Source organism: Hypomesus transpacificus, chromosome 5 (assembly GCF_021917145.1).
Source record: "Hypomesus transpacificus isolate Combined female chromosome 5, fHypTra1, whole genome shotgun sequence".
Classification (NCBI taxonomy): Eukaryota; Metazoa; Chordata; class Actinopteri; order Osmeriformes; family Osmeridae; genus Hypomesus; species Hypomesus transpacificus.
This window is the reverse complement of record NC_061064.1, coordinates 5,858,402-5,881,640: the sequence shown is the minus strand read 5'-3', so window position 1 is coordinate 5,881,640 and position 23,239 is coordinate 5,858,402. Positions and strand designations below refer to the sequence as shown.

Genomic DNA, 23,239 nt, shown 5'->3' with positions numbered 1-23,239 from the left:
AGCTCTTGTCTCGAAGAAAGTGATTTAACAATACTGGCAACCTGCTCTAGGACAAGCCGAAGGAGAGCCGTAAAGCGTTGTGTTTTTTTGGAGAGGGAGGTCATTGGAAAGTGAGGTAGCTAACTGGGTTTGTTCGGGGGATAGATATTTACTCGCTACCGAATGGTATCAGACATTCTGATGCCACAGTAGCCAAATACGAATCAAAGAAGGTGCTTTAGCTATATCACTTACTAGAATGCTCCGTTTAATCTTGCGGCTGAGGCCGTCCGCTGCTATCCCCTGCTCCCGTACCCTCCCAGGGCCTGCACTGAGCTCACGCTCCGGACCGGGGGCCTGTCATCTGAAGCGGTACCATTCTGGTGTGCGATCCCGGGCTGTGTGCAACGGCGTCAATTTCAACACTATTATATTCACAAACAGAACATCCCTGTTGCAATGTCCTCAATCTGTCAGCTGCAGCCAGTCCAAGCGATGCTACAGCCTACCCCCTCACCAGAAGGTAATAGGTGTAGCTATTCTAGCAGCTGTAATGCTAGTGCTAATAATACTATTATTTTACTTGACTTATCTAGGTAACAGTGTGAGCGAGTGATTAGCTACATATTATTTATTTGTAATCTAAATGTGATGGTATGCTTGCTTCATAAATACAATAGAAAGATTTGGAAGATGGAGAACTACTGATTGTCATGTCTGTCAACTACATGCCAGCACTAGTAGCAACTAGCCCGGCGTGCTAACGTCACGTCTATCACCCTTTCTGTTTTGAGTGGTAGTTGACTGTTGCTACAATGACTATTATGATTTGCTACGGTTGTTAGCTGCTGGATTGAAATACACTTTTAAGTCGAAGTCTATATTCTTCGATGGTATGACTCTAGGTCATAATACTGGAATGGTAGTTAAGGTGTCACCTTCAAAAAAAGACAGCAGTAAGGCATGTACAGCAGCCGCTTTCTGGCATGGTTTTCTCATGCAGTTGCTTTTGGCACTAACCCTGTAATATTGCTCAATTGCGTGAACCATTAACGTTATCAGCCGTATGCCGCAAGAGGCTACACGGTTACATCGATGTGTGTCACTGCCATTTATTTAATTGACCGGGAAGAAAAGCTCTCAAACTTTGGTCTCCAGCCAAGGGCTTGTGTCAATCCAAGTCCCTCTTCTCTCCTGCTCCGTGTCCGTTCATCTGGTTCTCATGTCAAGAGACATGTACCACGGGTGAAACAACAGTGATGGTTCTGTCAGAACCTCAGCCCTGTTGTTGAGACATGTACCACGAGTGACACATGTCTCAACTCAACACTCAACTCGTGTTGTCATTCCTCGTGGGGGCTCTATAGGTGGAGCTGCCTGCCTTGTCCCCCACCATGCAGACTGGAACCATCGCTCGCTGGGAGAAGAAGGAGGGAGACAAGATTGGCGAGGGAGAACTCATCGCTGAGGTCAGTAACCACGCGTGCCACGAGATGGGGCGTGGCGATTGTTGTTGTCGTGCCTTTTTAGATCTTATAAAGCCATTCAACCCGGAAATGAACCGGTCCAACTGCTTGTGTGTAGGTGGAGACTGATAAGGCTACAGTAGGCTTGGATATAATGGAGGAGTGCTACCTGGCTAAGATCCTTGTTGCCGAGGGCACCCGGGATGTACTGGTGGGCTCTGTCATCTGCATCACTGTCGAGAAGTAAGTCCCGATTAACAGCGGCTGTCCGTTGCTACGACAACAGTGGTTGCTTTGGAGGTTTGTATTATCGCTGCGTTATGAGGGTTTGCTTATGAGTAACACGTGTGTCTGTGCTCCTCAGCCCTGATTTCATCCCAGCCTTCAAGGACCTGTCGCTGGAGAAGCTAGCCAGCTCCGCCACGGCCGCCGCCGCCGCGGCCGCCCCCCCTCCACCCCCACCTGCGGCCGGCCCCGCCGCGCCCGGCAGCTCCTACCCCCCGCACCTCAAGGTAGGCCTGGGACCGCCGAGCGTGATGGGTACAGCCACATGGGCCACGATACAGAGACGTGCCGATGATGATATTCGCCGTGCGTGCCTCCTGTTTTCCGGTGGGGAGCTTTCTCGTTCCTGGTCGACGTGTCAGGTGATCAAACGACCTAGGAATATCTGTGTAATATGTGTGTGTGTTTGTGCGTAGATCATGCTGCCCGCCCTTTCCCCCACGATGACGATGGGCACGGTGCAGCGCTGGGAGAAGAAGGTGGGAGAGAGGCTCGCCGAAGGGGACCTGCTGGCTGAGATCGAGACCGACAAGGCCACCATCGGTCAGCATGGCTCCAACGCACACGGCATCGCACTGCGTCTGCATGTGCCTGTCCTGAACCTTCTGGAACGTGTGTGTGTGTGTGTGTGTAGGATTCGAGGTGCAGGAGGAGGGCTACCTGGCTAAGATCATGGTGCCGGAGGGGACCCGCGACGTGCCCCTGGGGGCGCCCCTCTGCATCATCGTGGAGAAGGAGAGCGACATCGCGGCCTTCAGCGACTACGTAGAGACGGGCGTGGCCGAGGTCCCTGCACCCCCCCCAGCTCCAGCACCGGTAACACACGCACGCTCAAACTGTGACTCATACACACTGAAGTTTAGACAAGTCCACTTGCGTTAGCCCACTCTTCTTGTTCACTTTCTTCCAGGCATACTATTAGACATTTGCTCAAACACATTTGCATACATCCTCATTTTGATCGTGTGTGTGTGTGTTGAAGGCCGCAGCCCCTCCTCCCGTAGCGGCCCCCGTGGCGGCTAGCCTCGCGGCCCCTGCAGCAGCAAGGGTAGGGCGCGTGTTCGCCAGCCCCCTGGCTAAGAAGATGGCGGCCGAGAAGGGCATCGACCTGGCCCAGGTGACTGGTGAGTCCACGCTGTTGTCGCCAACACAGGGTTTCTCAGGACATATCAGATATGACGCATACATTTCTATTGGGATTTCCGTAATGGTTATTTTTCTAAAATTGGTGAGTCCAATAAGCAGGTTAAGTTTCCCTATTGTATGAATTGGGTTTCACTTATGTTTCTAAGTTGGTGGTTACAAGTTTTGATGGGTAATGAAGAACCGCATCTCCAATGTCTTTCTGGGTGTGGGTCCCTCAAAACGAGTCTGCTCTCTCTCTTTCTCTGTGTCTCTGTCTGTCTCGATTTCTCACGCTCTCTCCCTCTCTCCTCCTCAGGCTCCGGGCCCGACGGTCGCGTCACCAGGAAAGACATCGACAGCTTTGTCCCTCCTAAGGCTGCCCCCGTAAGTCATCAGTGCCGTGGGCCAAAACACATTGACGACGACACAACGTCTAGCCCGTTCGCAGGTTTACCGTGTCGTTGTTGTGGTTGTTGTTCCAGGTGGCAGCTGCAGTCCCGGTTGCCCCGGCAGCCCCCGCCCCTACCCCCGCCGCCCCCACAGCTGCCCCCGCTGGCACCTTCACAGACATCCCCATCAGCAACATCCGCAAGGTGAGCGCTCACACACACACACATACACCGTGGTTCCCACAGACAGAGCTGCGACACCTCAGCCCCTCTCCTCAATCAGAGAGAGTGTCGGTCGTAAATAAACATCCGAAGCTGGGATGTGATCCCTGCTCTCTCCCCCTCCCCTCCCCTCCTCCTCCAGGTGATCGCTCAGAGGCTGATGCAGTCCAAACAGACCATCCCGCACTACTACCTGTCTGTCGACGTCAACATGGACCAAGTGGTTGAGCTGAGGAAGGAGCTCAACGAGGTGAGTGTGTCCCAGCAGCCCCCGCTAGTGCTGCTTATGAGCGGACGTAGAGACAGGTTTACATCTAAAAGTATTTAACGTTTTTCAGGTGCTCTGTGTGTATTTCTCTCTGTATTGGACTGTTGCTCGGCCCATCATTGATGTGTTGAATCCCCTGTTGTCTGTAGGAGGTGAAGGCCCAGAACATCAAGCTGAGTGTGAACGACTTCATCATCAAAGCCAGCGCTCTGGCCTGCCTCAAGGTCCCTGAGGCCAACTCCTCCTGGTTGGACACGGTCATTCGCCAGTGAGTGCAACCACACACACACACACACACACACACATGGTCAATCTAGTGCCCTCTCAGTGTGGATCATCAGGGTTTGTTTGTATTCATGGCTCGTGTGTGTGTGTGTGTGTGTGTGTGTGTGTGTGTGTGTGTGTGTGTGTGTGTGTGTGTGTGTGTGTGTGTGTGTGTGTGTGTGTGTGTGTGTGTGTAGGAACCATGTGGTGGATATCAGCGTAGCCGTGAGCACACCTAACGGCCTGATCACGCCCATCGTGTTCAACGCCCACACCAAGGGCCTGGCCTCCATCTGCACTGACGTGTCAGCGCTCGCCGCCAAGGCTCGCGACGGGAAACTCCAGCCGCACGAATTCCAGGTGAAGCTCCCCACATACGTGACACGCGTGCTGCACGCGGTTATCCTTGACAATGTTTTCCGTCGTCCTTGTGAGGACTTGTCCGTTCCAGAAGGCGTAGTCTCTGACAAACGAGTTCAAAGTGACAAAAACGAGAACATTCGATGAGAAGGTTTTTTTGATTGGCTTGTGTTTTCCAGGGAGGTACGTTCACCATCTCCAACCTGGGGATGTTTGGCATCAAGAACTTTTCCGCCATCATCAACCCTCCTCAGGCCTGCATCCTGGCCGTGGGCGGCTCCGAGAAACGTCTTCTGCCCGCCGACAACGAGAAAGGGTGAGAACAGCCGGCTAGTCGAGACATACACGTCTTACTGACTCGGTGGAATTCAGTTTTGTAACTGTGTTTATGGCCCCCGAATTCTGACCCTCCTAAATGTTTGTGGGTTCCAGGTTCGACGTGGCCAGTATGATGTCGGTGACCTTGAGCTGTGACCATCGGGTGGTCGATGGCGCGGTCGGAGCGCAGTGGCTCGCCGAGTTCCGCAAGTTCATGGAAAGACCTGTCACCATGCTGCTGTGATCGGATGATGCCGTCGCCATGCCATTGTGAAATGCTGGATCCAGTCGCCCGAGTCGATCTGATTGGTGCAAATCGGTCAAGGTCGTCCTGTGATTGGCCAGTCTACCACAAGGACACTCTTACTCCTCCTCTAAAAGGGACGAGGCAGAACTCCTTATTGTACGCTCGCTCTCTCTCTCTCTCTCTCTCTCTCTCTCTCTCTCTATCTCTCTCTCTCTCTCCCTCCCACTTCTCTCGATGCTCTGTCCTCCATTGATACTGTATTTATTAAGGCCCCATGTCTCCTGTGAGACTAGATTTAGTTACAGTTTAACCAAGTTTAGAGGCTCAGGCTGGCCGCATTTCACTCTAACACTGATGTTGTTTTATGAAGGGAACTGTTACAGGCCCAACCAGTGTGCAAACATAACCCCTAGTGTATGTATGTGTGTGTGTATGTCGGCCCAGAGTATATATATCTTATCTGTGAGTGTGAGTATGAGTGTGTTTTAACGGCCAAAGAACAAGCAGCTCTCTCTGGGTTCTGAGTGCAAGGTTCTCCTGGGTTCTCCACATGCTGGCGGTTCTAAGATGGCTGAGGGGAATGTAAACAGATGGATGGGGCGCATCACTGGTTAACTGAACGTGAGAGACACGGGTCAGAGCTATACACACACACACACACACACACATACATATACATTAAACTGGCTCCCCATCTAACACAGAGACAAAACCTACCGGTATCAAAACAATCTTTGCTGTATAAATGCTTTGTCTGTATGAATGTGTTGTGTGTTTACTCGACTGTGGGGTGCTATGGAGAGGGTATAATGTAAGTGCTCCTCACTGTTGTGGGGGGAGAGATTCTAGTATATTGTTCTTGTATATTGTCCTCAGGCTTGCAGGTGTCAGTGAATGGGTTAGAGATGTGTAAGGTATCGATAAGCATAGCAGCATAGCCCTCCACAGTGGGTGGAGCTACCCCCGACTACCTTACACCCATCCAGTTCCTTCAGATCTGTGAGACCCTGCAGGTTGGGGGGCGGGGTTTGTTTGAAAGATCCCGAATGTCGGGATGCGAGGGTGAGAAATGGATTGATGACATCACACACTCCCGACTCAGCACTTTGTGGTCTCGGCCAATCTCCACTCCTCCAAGGGGGAGCGTTTTCTTTTCTGACCTTGAGAAACATCCACCAACTTACAGCTGAAACGTTCTGTATTTGACAAACATGCGCACAAAGTGATGGAGATACTGTAGATGTACTGTCAATCGATGAATAAATTGAAACAAGTCACAGACGGCAAATATCATGACTGAACGTTTGGAATGTGTTGAAAGATGAAGGCAAATGAAGGTTTCCACTTTATTTCTCAGTTGTGTGTCATAAACATTTGACCAGTAATGTAAAACAAGTTGCTTTATTACAATGATGGTTTCCATATTCGAAAAGTATGTTGAGTTGAGTTTGCTGTTTTTTGACAGTTGTGTGAACTGGTGACATAAGGCAAAGCTATACCAAACATCTTTCGCATATTTTTATGTCATCAAATAAATTATTGGCGCCTAAGAGTGAATTACCCTTACACATCGTTACACACATTACAGTCCTTCCCCATATTGACGTATATACTTCAATGGATACACGTCCATTGTGACTAACCCAGAGCATGCTCTTTAGACCCAGACTGCAGCCAGCTGCAAAAAAACAAATGAAAGTCAATAGGATCACTGTTGTCAGGAAGGACCAGTTTGATGATTCAGTCAGTGAGCGCTGCCACTTTTGTCACGTTCAGTTAGGACAGGAGAACTACGATCCTCTCAACCAAACTGACATGGGCCCACAGTGACCCTACGTTTGTCACGTACAATACTTGTGACATTGAGGCGACAGAGACCAATACATTCAAGGTGGTTGCTTCAGAATTGGCAGAAGGGTATTTTGTCTAATTGTGAGGTTTTAGTTTTACTCCATTCTGCGAAACAACCAATTCACTCTGGACACATAATTAGTTCTTAGCAAGATAAAAAACATTTATTTAGGTAAAGAAGTTAAATGCGTTCAGTGTAGTAATGGCCTTTTGCAGCTTTACAGATTTGGACTTTCATACTTCAGCTAGAAAAACAACTCCAGTCAAGAATTGTCACAACAGCGGTATGTTTTTAATTTGATCCTCAAGTCGAATCTACTCCTAGTTGGAAAAAAAAAAAAAATTCTTAGCTACACGGATACTTTTTCTATGTTAGTGGTGCTGCCATTGTGCGTCAACAAAGAATGCGTCTTTATTAGGCCTACACTACTGAGAGAAAAAGTATTAATTGTGTAAAAAGATTAAATGTGTTGCCTCCACACAAGTTTGCTATGCATAGCTTTACTCAACTTCTTTACAGTTCATATAGCTTTCAATGCCAACACTTTTCACTTTGTACACTTTAGTACATTTTAAATAGTCGGTACCTTTAGGGAAAACTTTAACTATTTTGAACTTCTCATACGGTGGAATCAACACCTCATCCAACTCATGAACTGCATTAGACATAAGTTTAGCGCCGAAGCACGTCCATATCTCAAAGCACCCCACTTTTCCATATGTTTTAGCTTTATCCTCATTTGTCGTGAGCGAACTGGAAGTGAAAGATCCAAAACGAAATACATCATTAAGTGTACCTTTAAATGTATCTCTTGTTCTTCGGTATGCGGTGACGCAGTCTGGTTGTTTCTTTGTTTCTGTTTGAGGATGCGGATCGCATCGGACAAAAAAAAATGCAAAGCGCGGTAATGGAAGCCACTTGGGTATTCTGGACTGTTTCTTACTTCATTCATGAAAAAATGATAAAATTGACCATAGGAATTTTTAAATGATGTGTGGGCAAATAAAGCCTTGAAATGATTTAATGTGAGATCCGTGCCACCGTCGTTCAGCTTGTTTGTAGCCCAGGTGTCAGACGCAGTCCAGATATTGTAAAATTTTTCATTATTCAATTCTTCAATTAAAATGTTTTCTACTCTCTCATGCATGTCTACGGGGCATCTGTGGTACCTGTCATCGACAGATTTAAGGGCCATATCTAATGTGATGGCCTTTGGCTTGACAACTTGCTTTTGGACGCCGGACCCTTCCGAGAGTGGAGAGATCTACACAGAGGGAACAAAAACACTGATTAAAAGTCATTTTATCTACCTGTTGTTTTTTTTTTCATCTGTCTTTCTGTTGGTCATCTGTACTTCACTTAAATAAACTCAAACAAACACACCAGTGTTGGCCACCTCTATGACTCTGACTGTTGCAAACGCTTACCATCATAGAGTCCACAGTCAGGATGCAGACATGAAGGAGGATCAGGAAGATCATTTTGTGTCCAGGTGTGATGGTTGAAGCTGCACCAGGGTGAAAGAAGCTGGAGACACAATGACAGGTAGTTCAAGTTCAAGTCTTCTATTGTTAGATGCACAGAACAACACAGGGTCAGACTGGGCACTTAAATTCCTTGGACAAGACGCAAAGCAACCTTGCATGACATGACATATAAGTGAGATAACTTATAATATACTAAGCCTTTCTAAATATACAAAATAATAAACAAAACAGTATACTAAACCAATAATACACATATCCTATGCTAACCTTATAACCTATACTAACATAGAGACAAGTAGGGTACAATTAATGCAACAATGCTGATTGTGCAACCAGTAGCTAAAGTGACAGTGTGTACAGTGACTAGTGTGAGTGTTGACAGTGTATTATCAACATCGATACACCACCTAAAAATGTGTAAAAGGAATGTGGAATAGCTGTTTTTCCGTTGTACCCTCTTTAGTTTAATTTGACTTTGATTTTGAAGGTGAACTTACCAGGGTAACAGAGTATCGGGGTCTTTAGCAAACTGTCATCGGGCTCTACTTATGTACTTGTCCAAGAAAGCCCACAAGAGACAAAAAATGCAACACACACAAACTGGTGAGTATCTTGGTGTGAGCAGTTCTCTAGAAATATGGCTCACCAAACCACAGAGCAGACCACACGCCACACAAACACGTTGACACACACATGCAAAAGTGAGATACACACGCACACATTTGTGACATTGAGTTAACAATTGTTAAACCTATACATTTATGAGGTTATGGTTGCTTCAGAGTTGACAAAGACCCAGAGACGGTTGGTGAAAGAAAGGTGCAGAACACAGGCTAAACATATAGCCATACATCAAGAAAAGTGTCAATGGGTGTTGAAACACATAAATCCAGTGTTCAACTTGGGTCAGAATTGGTAAATGTCAGTTCAAGCAGAGATAGCCACAGGGCTGTGTGATCAGCGCAGGACCACAGGCAGGTGGATGGACAGGAAGGGACCAGGAACTGGCTGTTGTCCATCAGGGAGACCTATGTCCACTTGGCAACTAGATCCAGCATTGGCAGACTGTCACAGATTGATGTCCACTGGCGACCAGGTCCAACATTGGCAGAACGAAGACCAAGCAGATTCTATCTAAACCACTGGAGTGCCGTACCAGAAATCCCAACCTAATTCTCTACACGTTCGAGGAGGATTTGATGATCCACTGTGTCAAATGCTGCACTTAGGTCGAGGAGAACCAGGACAGAGATAAAGCCTGCATCAGAGGCTAATAATAGATCATTGACTACCTTGGCTAATGCCGTTTCAGGGCTGCGGTGAGCACAAAATTCAGACTGGAGAGGTTCATACAACTGATTTGAGGAAAGTTGTTCAGTGAGCTGTTGTACCACAACTCTTTCCAGAATCTTTGAGAGAAATGGGATATTTGAAATTGGCCTATCATTAGACTTGTTAAAAGTACTCATCATTGAAATTAAATACCCCACCCCTTTGTGTTACACCCTGGCCGTAGCAGTACTGTGGAAATATAAATCACAGTCTTGCTGAGCAGTTCACACCACTGTTCACACCCAGGTACACACATATGTTGGACCCACTCGTGCATGAATGACACACATACACAAGTGACACACACGCACGATTGACACACAGGGCTGGATGCAGCCTGCTTTGACTGGGGGTGCAGTGAACATTTCTGGGGGGTATCATGATAACGTAAAGGGATCGTATTGTTTTTTATATTGCTACCATTTTTGAGACTGCTTATTGATCTGAGTGTATGTGCCCCATGAGCTGGTGTAATGGATTGGATTTAACATAATCTGCAGGGCTGCCAAGTTTCATGCATTGGCTATGAAACACCGCATTTCAACCAGTTCACACGCTCTCACACCATTGTATTTCTCACTTTGAGAAGGCAACGCCAACCAAGTAGTGGGTGGGGGGGTGGGGGGGGATTTGCAGCAAAATTTGAGTTGGCCCCACCAAATCTCATGCCAAGGTTTTTTGAAAGATTGGCAGCGCTGTAATCTACAGACTGCATAGGCTACATTACGTTAAACAAGCAAGAGACTGTAAGAATTGTCAAACTTCAGTTCGTGCCTGCGCTATACTGGATTCCCTTTACACCCTGGAGAAGACTGGAGAAGAAGTTGACCCCCGAATGATTGTCATTGTATAATTCCATAAATTCATAAGGACAAGCCATGTCCATAAAATGTATTTCTGTCTCACACACAAACATAAGCATTCTAAATGTGCATTTGTATGAAACTAGTTTCATCCCAATAGTCGTCTTGTCTGAGACCAAAATATTTCTATTTTCCTTCCGTAGGCTTCTTACTGTTAAGTTTAGTGGCCGGGCAACTCTTATATTAAGAACAGAGGTGAAAGTTTGAATGTTTAAATATATATACACGTATTTTTTTATCAAGCAAAAAACGAACAACGTCCAGTTTATTCAATCAACAACAGGATATAAAATACACATTATTCAGTAAAGTTTGAGCGGTCCCCTATCCCGCTATGTGGAAATGACGTTGTAGTAAACACCACGCTGGCCGGATGTCTTTGACAGCGCCAAATTTGTTCGGCACACCAGTCAATACAGCGAGACACAACTCATCGTTGTGTTGACAGAGTTAGTATCTTGTTAATTTACACCTTTATAAACTCACCACAATTGCCTTGTTTAGCAAGACCCCATCAGGTAAGCTTTGTATTTTCAGGTCCGCAGTTTTAATGTGAATTATTGTACATATTTTAAGTTCAGTCCAGTATTAACAGCTTGCTAGCTGCGCGTAAAAGTAAGCTATCTAGCCTGACAGAAGCGTGGATGCGGTGAGAATTTGTATTTGTAACTAGATTTATGCATGTGCGATTGTGAATAACCCATGTATTGAGATGGCTATTGTGATCTAGGTGGTCTGCCCGAATAAAGCCACTATTGCATGAACTTTGTCTCGCCTTTACTCGTCAGGGCATCTTGTTGAACAGCGATTTTTTTTTCTTCATTTGCGTTGTCTGTACAGTTTAGTAATTACATAAAAAGACGCCAACGTATACATATAGTCACAATTAACACTGACTTGAGCCAAATCTTGTTCATATGAGTTTATAATCTATAATCGATATTGGTCTGTGTTTTCTTTTGACCCGAACACCCAGTGTTTGTATTTGTTAACGTCAAAAGCATGGCAGTGCCCTTCGTGCAGGATTGGGACCTTGTCCAGACTCTGGGAGAGGGAGCATATGGCGAGTGAGTACCCCTGCACCTCCTCCTTCTCTCCTCCTCTTCTCCTTCTCTTCTCCTTCTCTCTCACACAATTATATCTTCCATCTCCTCATGGTTGCCTTAAATGCTTATCCTCCCACCTTATTTAGATATCTTAATTTCTCCTCGAATATTTAATATCGCACCATCCCTTCTGATATCTCCCCCCCCCCCCCCCCCCACACACACCTGCTCTCACAGGGTGAAGTTGCTGGTGAACAAACACACTGAAGAGGCTGTAGCCGTTAAGGTCATAGACACCACCCAGGGCAAAGAATGCTTAGACAATGTCAAGAAAGAGATCTGCATAAACAAGGTATGTATACTTCTGCACCCTGTCTGCCCCTTGGTACCATACCGTTCTCTGTCAATAGTTGGGCTGGGTTGTAAGAGGGGTAAAAACGGTTAAAGTAAGGTTGCAGAAACATTCTGTCTTTTCCTCCATCAAATCTAAACAGACAGTGGAATTGTTATCGATGTTGTGTGTGTTTGACGGTATCTGTGTCGGTAGGTTCTCAGCCACCCCAACATTGTCCGTTTCTTTGGTCACCGCATGGAGGGAACCACAATCTATCTCTTCCTGGAGTACTGCACTGGGGGAGAGCTGTTCGACCGAATTGGTAAGATGGACAAGGAAAGGAGCCAATCACATACAGTTCATATATAAAAAAAAAGATAATCATTTGCATGACACCATGTATGTATTCCTCGCCTTGATAATCAAGCTAAAGCCCCTCTTCTCTTTCTTTTCCATTTCTCAGAACCGGACGTAGGAATGCCAGAGAAGGATGCTCACAAGTTCTTTCAGCAGTTGATAGCAGCCGTGGTGTGTATGAAGCTCCAGACATACAGTACCAGCATGCTGTGTTCGAAACCTCCAATAAGAATCTGGTTCTATCAATATTGCCTTTTTTATTGGCTATGTTTATTACTGTGGCTGATTTCCCCCCCGCCCCTGATTGGTCTGTTCCTCTCCTCAACAGGAGTACCTCCATAGTGTGGGAATCACCCACAGAGACATAAAGCCTGAGAACATTCTCCTCGATGACAAAGGTGTGTGTCTGTGTGTGTCCCACGGGAGGCCGTGACTGGGTCTGGTGGAGCCAAACTAGATCCCATAAGGACTGGACCATAATACCGCCTTCAAAGACCCTCTCCTTCATGCGGGGGAGTGTGTATACTGGATGTACAGTCATTATGCCTCTGTTCCCCTTCAGATAACTTGAAGCTGTCCGACTTTGGCCTGGCCACCATGTTCCGTCATCGCGGCCGCGAGCGCCGGCTCACCCGCCTGTGTGGAACTCTGCCCTACGTCGCGCCGGAACTCCTCAGCCAATCAGAGTTCAGTGCTCAACCAGCTGACGTTTGGGCCTGTGGGATCGTGCTCACGGCCATGCTGGCTGGAGGTGTGGTGTGTGTGTGTGTTTGGCTCCTGTGACATTGTGCTGCTATTACCTCACATTTGATGAATTTAGCCGACTCTTTTATCCAAGTAGCATATGAATAGATCATAAACTAAGTACGGCAGGTCAAGGATCAGAAGTGCGTCGTTCTAACAGTGCTTTGGGTTCAGAGTTACCATGGGACCAGCCCAGTGAAAGCTGTCAGGAGTATTCCGATTGGCTACAGACGAAGACCTACCTACCACCTTGGAAGAAGATACAGCCCACTCCCCTGAGTAAGACTCACACATACACACACACACACACACTGCACTACGACGATGAACAGTCCAAGGATTTGCCCGAATCCCGAGAATGCCCGTCCGATCTCTTCCCCCGTCTCCAGGCCTGCTGTCTAAGTTGCTGCTGTCGGCTCCAGAGGAGAGGATCCGTCTCCCGGACATCAAGAAGGAGCGCTGGTTCAGCCAGACATACAAGCCTGCAGCCAGGCTCCAGTCAGAGGCTCAGGGCTCCACAGCCAAGCTCCTACGCACCGACTCAGAGAAGCTCCCGCTCGACCGCAACAAAAGGTCCGAACTGTGCGTGCGTGTCTCCAGGGTGTGTGTGTGCGTGTGTGCGTATGTCCTGACCGTATGTGCGTGTCCAGGCTGTGTGTGTACGTGTTCTGGGTGACTGTACTTAGTTGTATCCAGGTTGTGTGTGTGTGTTCGTAACCCTTGCGTGTCTCCCCAGCGATGACCGGATCCAGTTCTCTAGTTCCCAGCCGGACCCGGCAGCGGGGGGTTGCGTGTGGGACGGGAGCGTGTACGTGGGGCCCTCCGCAGGCCAGGTCAGCTTCTCCCAGCCTGCCAGGCCCGAGCACATGCTGCTGGGTAGCCAGCTACTGGGCACCCCTGGAGCCAGCCAGGTTAGGCACACGCAAACTCACCATCCCACACAGACGCTTGGGCACCGCGTTCAACTATTTGGTACTCACACGCAGACAGAGAATGACGCTTGTGTTTGTGTTCAGACGCCCTGGCAGCGGCTGGTGAGGAGGATGACTCGCTTCTTCACCACACTGGAGTCTGGGGCCTCCTGCTCCGCCCTGAGAGACGCCTCCATCAGCCTGGGGCTCACGTTCAAACACACCTGCACCAACCAGGTACACACACACACACCTGCACCAACCAGGTACACACACACACACCTGCACCAACCAGGTACACACACACACACACACACACACCTGCACCAACCAGGTACACACACACACACCTGCACCAACCAGGTACACACACACACCTGCACCAACCAGGTACACACACACACACACCTGCACCAACCAGGTACACACACACACACACACACCTGCACCAACCAGGTACACACCTGCACCAACCAGGTACACACACACACACCTGCACCAACCAGGTACACACACACACCTGCACCAACCAGGTACACACACACACACACCTGCACCAACCAGGTACACACACACACACACACACCTGCACCAACCAGGTACACACCTGCACCAACCAGGTACACACACACACACACACCTGCACCAACCAGGTACACACACACACACACACCTGCACCAACCAGGTACACACACACACCTGCACCAACCAGGTACACACACACATCTGCACCAACCAGGTACACACACACAGACACACCTGCACCAACCAGGTACACACACACACACACCTGCACCAACCAGGTACACTCAAACACACACTCCTGCACCAACCAGGTACACAAACACACACCTGCACCAACCAGGTACACACACACAGACACACCTGCACCAACCAGGTACACACACACACACCTGCACCAACCAGGTACACACACACACACCTGCACCAACCAGGTACACACACACACCTGCACCAACCAGGTACACACACACCTGCACCAACCAGGTACACACACACAGACACACCTGCACCAACCAGGTACACACACACACACACACCTGCACCAACCAGGTACACTCAAACACACACACCTGCACCAACCAGGTACACACCTGCACCAACCAGGTACACTCAAACACACACAACTGCACCAACCAGGTACACACACACACTTGCACCAACCAGGAACTTACACAGACGAGCCAGTGCTGACATTCCGCCCTCTGACCCACCCAGGTGACCTTGAGCACCTTGGACAAACGCAACAACAAGCTCATCTTCAAAGTCCACCTCCTGGAACTGGACCAGAAGGTCATGCTGGACTTCCGACTGTCCAAGGTAGGCATCCAGGCCCGACCCTGAACCACACACAACTTCCACTGGACCTAATGGTTCCGTGTCCACTATGATATGGTTACTGATTCGTGTGTCTGTGCCTGTACGCGTGTGTGTGTGTTTGTTTCCAGGGCGACGGCCTTGAGTTCAAGCGTCTCTTCCTGAAGATCAAGCTCAAGCTCAACGATATCATAAACTCCCAGAAGGTCCTGCTTCCTGTCTCATGACCAGCCACTGTCACAAGTGTGTGTGTGTGTGGTGTGTGTATGTGGCAGGAGTCAACAAGAGTTTCAGATCAGATCTTGCGTTTGGACGAAACCATGTTTATGGAAAACTGCTTCAATGAACTGACCAACACCCCTTTCAGCAACATGTCTCATCTTATTTTCCGTCTGTGTGTGTTTGTTTACTGGATATTGACTTCCCTTATGTAACATCAGGGTGCGGACAAACCTGTGTTGAGAAAACTGTGGATGGATGTGTCCTTGAAGAAGCATACCTTAGATTATGTACGAGAAAACACTATCCTGTGGTTTGCGTGAAGTGTTGTGACGAGAAAGGCGTCTCCTGCTTCAAGACCATGTGGGTATGATGGTATAGGGAAGACATACAGAACCTTTCATTGCACTGTGTTTATTTGAAATGTGTTGAGTAAACTGCCCAGTTGCAATACAGCTGTTGTGAGTCTGATGTTACCTTTGAACACTTAAGCTAGGTCCTTTTTTCACTGTACTAATGAGTGGACGTTTTCATAAAAAATAGTAATTCTTTTGGTATTTGTTGTACATTAACTATAAAAGCAAGAAAATAGAGGCATAATAAAAAGTCAATTAAACTTTGATTAAGTCAGTAAGTCAATAAAACGACTGAACCAGTTTTGGTGAAGCTTGCTAATGCATGCTACATGGCTAGTTGTTTCCAATACATTTTGATCATTCCCTATTTTTTAGGTTATGTTATATTTAACAAGAGTTTACTTGATGCACTACTCTAGCTTTGGTTGTGTGCGTAGATACAAGATGATGGTAAAAGCTAATAGTATTCTGTTTCAGCACTACAGCATAACACAGCAGGTCTTTAACTGATGATACAGGAGAGATCAACTCTGGACTGCCGTCCAGAAATGTCACACTGGACCCAAATGACACGCAGTGACAGATCCTTGTCAACCCCTTCTGTTAGGAGCCTGTTGCCATGACAGTGATGGTGACGTTGACAGGTTCGTTGTCGTCTCCGGGGGGAGGAGGCTGGCCGGTGGCGGGGGAGACCCCCAGGGGGGACTGGGCCCTGGGGGAGGAGGCTCTGGGGGAGGACATGACTGGGTCTGGTGGAAAGCCAAACCACAACTATAAGCATTCTATGAATCCAATGGTTAGTATTCAGGAATATATATCTCATTCTTTTTAATTAGCTGTGTAGTATGATTTCTACCTGGACCAGGGGAGGGACCAAGGTCACCACCTCCTTCAGCTCCCTCCATGATCTCATCTTCAGGAAAGTTGATGTTCTCTCTGGACTGGCTGTGCTGCCTGTAGAGACACACACCCTCCACTGGTCAATATCACACTGCGTTCATGTTTGTTATGAATACATAGAGCTTTATAAAGATCCATACTCACATGCCGAACAGCATGTCGTGTAGTCCTGTGGATGGAAGAGGAATTCAGATCATCAACATTCAGTTCAGTTGTGAGTGTGTGTGTGTGTGCGGCTGTGTGTCCGACTCACGGGGATTGTTGTTACGGTTGCGAATGATGAACATGAACAGCAGCACCGTGGCAATGGCGGCGAGGATCATCCCCCCGATGGCTGCTCCAATCACAGCAGGATACGCGTTGAAGGGAGGGTCCGCTGTAAAACATCACAGTTACCCTAGCAAAGCAGCACACCTGAACTAGTCACCATAGCAACAATGTCGACATTCACGATAAACTTAACCTGCCAAAGTAACGACTATACATATAGTTGCCATAGTGTCATGCGTAATAACATACTTACAAGCCTGAACTACAACCCTGGCTACGGCCTAAACACAATGACTTTTGATCCCATCCCCCTACTAACCCCGAAAGACAACAGCCAAACAAGAACCAACAAGGGGAGAAGACAAGGGATGGATGGAAAGAAAATGAGAAAAGGAGGGGTTGTAGAGGGTGAGTCACACGCAAGAAGTTGTAGAAATTGAGAGTGTGTGTGGTTGTTGTGTGTATACGTGTGATGTGTGCTCTTTCACCTGAGTGGATAAGAAAATCAGAAGAAAATCAATTGCAACATTTTCATCGTTAGCAACATGAACAACAGTAGTTTTGATCTGAAACATTGCTTGTCTTTGCTAGCTGCTTGTTCTGTCACACCCATAGACGCTATATGTACAGTTAATTGTCCCACCCTTTCGCTTTCTCGATTTTCTCCTCTTCCTCCCCTCTCCTCCAGTCTTTCTTTCTATTCCTAACCTCTCTCTTTCGCTTCTCCCCTCACCAACTCATCTTTCCCTCCCTCTCTCTCACCTGGGGTCTTTGCTGGGGAAGGATGTCCCACAGTGCGGTGATTGACAGCTGTGACGCGGAACTGGTAGGTGAGGGTGGGAATGAGGTTGCCCAGGGTGTGATATCGCACATCTGGCCCCTGCTCCCCCACCTGCAGCCAGGAGGGAGAACTGCTCCTTCCCTCCCCTCTCTCCTCCTCCTCCTCCTCTCCACTCCTCTTCCTCCCCGGGGTCGTCGCCTCTTCTTCTACGCTCCTGCGCTCCAGCATGAACCTAGTGAACCCTCCGTCTCTCGCTCCCTCGTTGACGCTCTGTCCTTCTTCCTCTAATCGCCACTCTATTTGCACCTCGCTGCGCTGACGAGTGCTGTACACCAGTCTGACCAGAGTCACGTTCGGAGGCATGGGGTACCCTGGAAGAAAGGGAGAACGATAGAGGAAGTGTCACCAATTTGATAAATGTAGCAATATCAACAGACAGAGAATGCAAGAGATGCCGTGAAGAGGTCCTTACTCTTGACCAATAAAGTGATCGGGATCTCAGCCCCTCCCACAGCATTGGAAGCGGAACACCAGTATTGGCCGCTGTCTTGGATACCATCGGTCTCCCGCACCGTCAGATTGGCCCAGGCTGCCCCTCGCTGCATCAGGTACTTTTGAGGAACGTTCCGGACTTCTTGTCTACGGTTGTTGAACCAGGTGATGTCACTGGCTGGAAGGTAGTTGGCCGTCAGGATGCAGGTGAGCTCGACGTCACTGCCCTCATACACAGACACCATGCTCCTCTGGGTCAGCAACACTGGAGCTTCTGCAGAGGAATGAATGAATTAGTAAATTCATGTTCTTTAAATGAATGGTTAAGTCCCTACTTTGGTTCTGATGGTAAACTGTGGTGACTTAATTTTCTTGCCAAAATAAAAGTACGCTGCTAGACATTTAAGATAGATACGAATCCTGCTCTATCCTGACTCAGGGTTATTTTCTGCAGCATTTGAGGTGCTCTTGATGTACCCTTACCCAGCATCAGCGTGCAGGGCTGGGGCAGGGGGTGGAGTGGATGTTTCCCACGGCAGATGTAGGCCTGCCCACTCTGGGCGGAGCCAGAGCGGAGAACCAGAATGTTGGCGTTCTCCTCCCCTCCTCCGTGCTGCTGGCCCCCTGGCCCCTCCCACCAGAGCAGAGCCCGGGGAGCTCCGCCCCCCCAGGAGCAGGAGAGCATCAGCTGCTGGTTGTCACGTGTCGCGTATGCAAAACACACTGGTGCACCGGGGGGAGACCCTGGGGCATGAAGGGAGAGAGAGATGATGAAGGAAGGAAGACGGAAAGAAATGATGAAGGAAGGGAAAATATTGAGTGAATGTGATGCTTCCATGTGCATACACACACACACACACACACGCGCTTTCAGATACTTACAGGTCCGTATTGAGCAGTATGTGCTTTGATTGAGGGCCAGGTGAGAGCCTTGGCAGGTGAACAGGGAGTTGTTGAAGGTGTTAGCTCCGGATTGCAACATTGTGACGTTATTGGTCAGCACGGCCCCTTCCTGCCCCAGGACCGCCCCTTCCTGTCCAGGGGCCAGTAGGCCAGGGCTCCATCGAAGGGAGGGTGGTGGCAGGCCCCCTGGCCAGGTACACTGCAGGCTCAGGGAGGAGTAGTTGAGCGCTGGCTGCACGATGCAGGAAGGGGAACCATCGGGAGGGTCTGTGGGGACAAGATACAGCGTAACACAGTGCAGGGCAGAGTTGAAGGTGGTAATAGGGAGGTGAGAGCGGGCAATCAGTGTCACCTTTCTTTTGTTAAATTACCTCGGTCTTCTCGTGAGTCTTGGAAGGTTAGATATGGTAGTTACTGTCTAATGGGATTTATGTTGTTTTGGGAAGAAAAAATATATCTTCTAGACAGTAACAGGATGTGTCTATTTTGGTGGCTTGAGATACGGATTATTAGTTGGGGTGCCAGTGTCAAAGACAGGTGCCACTGCTGGGGGCAGGGTGGAGCTGTGAGTGTGGTGGTGCTTGTCGGCACAGAAAAGATGGCAAGAAGCCAGCAAGCGCTTGCCACGACTGTGACGTTAGCGAGTGACATCACACCGGCTGGGGTACCTTTGACCGTCGGAACCTCCGGACAGTTCCATCACCTTCCTCGGCGTTCCGCCCTGGAGACCTCTGCTGCACTCCACCGTGTACGTGTGTCGGTGCACGTAGGTGGGTCTGAGTGCGTGTGAAGGGGGTCCGTGCGTGTCTGCGTGCTGTACGTATGAGTGTGTGTGTGTCTGTGTGTGTTTGTGTGCGTTTGTGTGACTGTCAAGAAAAGGTGTGCAGTATGGAATCAGACACAGAGGTAGGACACAGGAAACCGGAGAGTGGCAGAGCCCGCGTTCAGGGGGTCACACGGGACACTGGAAGGAGGAAGAGAGGTGCAGGGAGAGATGAGCAACCAGAGACGCCCACAAACCAAAAGAGGGTTGGGGGTGGGGAGTTAAAGGTGAGGGGACAGTCAACCAGTTGCAAGAACGGTGTTCTTCAATTCATCTTTTAACGTTTTCAACCGGCCAATAGACCTGTCTTTATCAAATTTGTCAGACTGAAGTGGAACTAATTTCTCCTTACGTATTGCTTCAGCTTAGACTGGCTACAGCTCTTTACAACCAGTGTCAGTAACTTCCCAGGACTGGAGAACACTTAACTCACATGGAGGTAAGACACGGACAGGATTGAACCATGGGTATGGATGAGTGGAAAGAGTGTAGTGTGGAGACTCACAGTAGACGGTCAGAGTGATTGTCTTCCGTGCGCGGGTGTTGAGGTAAGTGTTCTGGGCCAGGCAGGCGTAGATGCCGGTGTGCATGCGCAGGATCCTGGTGATGGTGAACTGGGGTCCGGTGTAGACCTGGGAGTTGTTGTAGAACCAGACGTACTGGCTGGGCGGGTTGGACTGGGACTGACAGAGCAGGGAGACCGTCTCTCTCTCCAGGGCCGAGTAGCCACGCTCGGTCACGCTGTACGGAGTCACGTCGATCTGAGGGATGTCGGGACCGTCTAGGGAGGGAACACATGCATGCAAGAGCACACACACAAACACAAAAGGGGTTGGAATCCAAACACAGACGCACAAGCATGCAAGCATGCTCACACAAGAACACACTGTCTCATGGTTGTTTTCCAGGGATTAGAGGTGCACAGCTCTATATTTAGTCATTTAGCAGACGCTCTTATCCAAAGGGCAAGGGCTATATCAGGGCAAGCATATTTCTAATACGGTTGGGGTGGATTGAGTGTGTGTTGTAGGGAGTAGTAATGAGAGTATAGACTCACAGATGATGTCTAACCAGATGCGATCGGATCGTTGTTGGTTGACCGCATTGCGGACGCTACACCGGTACCAGCCTGTGTGGTTGCGGTTGATCTCTGTCATGTTGAACCGGCTGCTGTTTCCCTGGCCAAAGGTCTTGAAAAATCCATTGTGAGTCTCTTGCTCAAACTCATAGTAAATGGGCGAGGTCCCGTTCTCCAGGCCGCAGCGCAGCCACGCGGAGGATCCTTCCGCCGGAGACGCATCACTCACCAAAATGTAGGGCTTGGTGACCGGAACTACGCGGGAAAGAGACACAACAGCTCGGGATGAAACCCCATTCATCATCCCCTCAGGTTACCTATAGCAGTGGTTCTCAATCCTGGTCCTCGGGACCCCCTGCCCTGCATGTTTTAGACGTTTCCCTCCTCAAACACACCTCATTCAAATGAATGGGTCGTTATCAGGCCCATTTATTTGAATCAGGTGTGTTGGTGCAGGGAAATATCTAAAACATGCAAGGCAGGGGGTCCCGAGGACCAGGATTGAGAACCACTGACCTATAGGACTGTGGGTGAAACGTGTCAGTCACTGTTTGCGACGGATATCAATCGTGTGTCTCACCCAGGACAAACAGATGGGTGTAGTAGTAGTAGAGTTTGGCTCCCTGCGGGGTGTCGTACAAGGCCTGGCAGGTGTACAGTCCACGAGCAGCCAGCTGGAGGTTCTCAATGCTCACCGAGGCACTTTTCGAGATGACCTGCAAGTCTCCCAGAGTCTGTGCCAGCTGCTGGATCTTGGGGCCCTTCCCAAAGTCGTAGACGACAGCTCGTATGGCGTCCGTCCCGGGCTTAGTGAAGCCCCAGATGTAGACGTCAGGTAAGGTGGCTCCGCACTCCAGGATCACGGCTCGGCCCACCACCCCGTCTAGACGGGAGTCCACGTACACCACTTCCCCGGGGTCGAGGATGTCCACCGCTAAGGGGACGCCCACACACACACACGTTTATATATACAAATGTATACATCCACACGTATGCACACACACAAACACACACATACACACACATTTGTATGCTTCCACACTGGTGACTACACAAACACACATACGCCACAGATGTAACAGAGAGCTTGGTGTTGAGTGCTCTGGTTGGAGTTTGGTTGCAGGATGAGTTTCAGCTGTACGGTGGCCAGGAGGATTCAAAAACACTTCCAGGAAAATGGTGCATCGAACTGAATTTGTCTGTCCTGGGACATTCTAACGACTTGTTGCTATCTCACCTTCCCTTTTTGTCTCTCTCTCCGATTGCAAAAAAGTGAAAAGGTGGTTTGACCTTCTGGTCAAAGGTTAATGTTTAGATACACAGAGAATAGGATGAGGACACTGAAAGGACAAACATGAACATGACTGAGAAAAAATAGGCGAGATATAAAAAAAGAAAAGCTTTAAAAAGTTAGAACTGAAATCAATACAGAGAGAGAATGAGAAGGATGCATATAAACGAGAGTTACCGATATCCATACATTGATACACCTCTAAAGAGAGAGAAAACGAGAGACGAGAGTATAAAGGAGAGAGCTTGTTAGAGGTGGAGGCTTCTTACCGTGGCCGGGGGACGTGAACAGGCAGGTGAGCAGACAGATAAAGGTCAACCCTCTGGCCACCATGGTACCATGATGCTCTCCAGTCAAAATAAACAAAACACCTTAAATCAATCGCTCCATCCCATGTTGCCCAAACAGCCGTGAGGAGTGTTTCTGCTGATTTCCAAAACTATGTCCAGCTTGGATAGAGCGAGAAGAGAATCCGGCTGCCAGGTTGTCGTTGCTACACTGAGTGAGTGCAGGTAGAGAGGGTCAATAAACTGATTTGGGGATACATTATTTAAATGCCTCTCTCTCTCTCTCTCTCTCTCTCTCTCTCTCTCTCTCTCTCTCTCTCTCTCTCTCTCCCCCCTTCTGTGTGTGAGAGTGTGTATGTGTGTGAAGCAGAAATGAGGGTCTAGAATAACACAATGAGACCACACTCATCTATTATAGAGCATGGTCGGATGGATGGACAGGCTAGCATTCCATCCCACGCAGACACACGCACACACGCCTGCACACCTTTTCTAATCCAACCAGAAGGATTTGCACCCTCTTAGTAACATCCTTAGCCTTGCCATCTCCTCAGTACTCTATAGAGAAGTGCATGCTGTCATGCTATGTGCTGACAGTACCCGAGTCAACTTGTCTACACGTCATCTCTACCAGCACTGGACAAACACAAC

At 48.7% G+C, this 23,239-nt stretch overlaps 3 protein-coding genes across 4 annotated transcripts; 2 read left to right on the top strand and 1 right to left on the bottom strand.

Annotated features, from left to right (window-relative positions):
* Positions 1-58: 58 nt before the first annotated feature.
* Positions 59-6,213, top strand: dlat (dihydrolipoamide S-acetyltransferase (E2 component of pyruvate dehydrogenase complex)). Its single transcript, XM_047020375.1, has 14 exons — positions 59-502; positions 1,347-1,448; positions 1,564-1,688; positions 1,810-1,957; positions 2,147-2,273; positions 2,365-2,546; positions 2,713-2,854; positions 3,172-3,239; positions 3,338-3,448; positions 3,609-3,716; positions 3,884-4,002; positions 4,196-4,358; positions 4,538-4,674; positions 4,791-6,213. Exons 1-14 carry the CDS (start codon positions 239-241, stop codon positions 4,918-4,920), a joined length of 1,926 nt encoding a protein of 641 aa, XP_046876331.1. The 5' UTR covers positions 59-238; the 3' UTR covers positions 4,921-6,213.
* Positions 6,214-10,859: 4,646 nt separating this feature from the next.
* chek1 (checkpoint kinase 1) lies at positions 10,860-16,086 on the top strand. Of its 2 annotated transcripts, none has more exons than XM_047020430.1 (13): positions 10,860-10,975; positions 11,459-11,524; positions 11,741-11,855; positions 12,051-12,159; positions 12,301-12,365; positions 12,523-12,592; positions 12,757-12,945; positions 13,113-13,217; positions 13,328-13,511; positions 13,675-13,849; positions 13,955-14,086; positions 15,090-15,191; positions 15,320-16,086. In XM_047020430.1, the coding sequence occupies exons 2-13, from the start codon at positions 11,460-11,462 to the stop codon at positions 15,413-15,415; spliced, it is 1,407 nt and encodes a 468-aa protein (XP_046876386.1). In that variant the 5' UTR covers positions 10,860-10,975; position 11,459; the 3' UTR covers positions 15,416-16,086. The 2 variants fall into 2 exon arrangements, with proteins under 2 accessions (XP_046876386.1, XP_046876385.1); XM_047020429.1 differs by having other exon boundaries at positions 11,434-11,524.
* Positions 16,087-16,366: 280 nt separating this feature from the next.
* On the bottom strand, positions 16,367-22,634 carry LOC124468292 (V-set and immunoglobulin domain-containing protein 10-like 2). Its single transcript, XM_047020953.1, has 12 exons — positions 22,571-22,634; positions 21,591-21,944; positions 20,990-21,265; positions 20,438-20,713; positions 19,089-19,376; positions 18,690-18,929; positions 18,187-18,480; positions 17,696-18,085; positions 16,917-17,039; positions 16,808-16,832; positions 16,620-16,717; positions 16,367-16,512 (listed from the first exon to the last, which is right to left on the bottom strand). Exons 1-12 carry the CDS (start codon positions 22,632-22,634, stop codon positions 16,367-16,369), a joined length of 2,574 nt encoding a protein of 857 aa, XP_046876909.1.
* Positions 22,635-23,239: the final 605 nt, after the last annotated feature.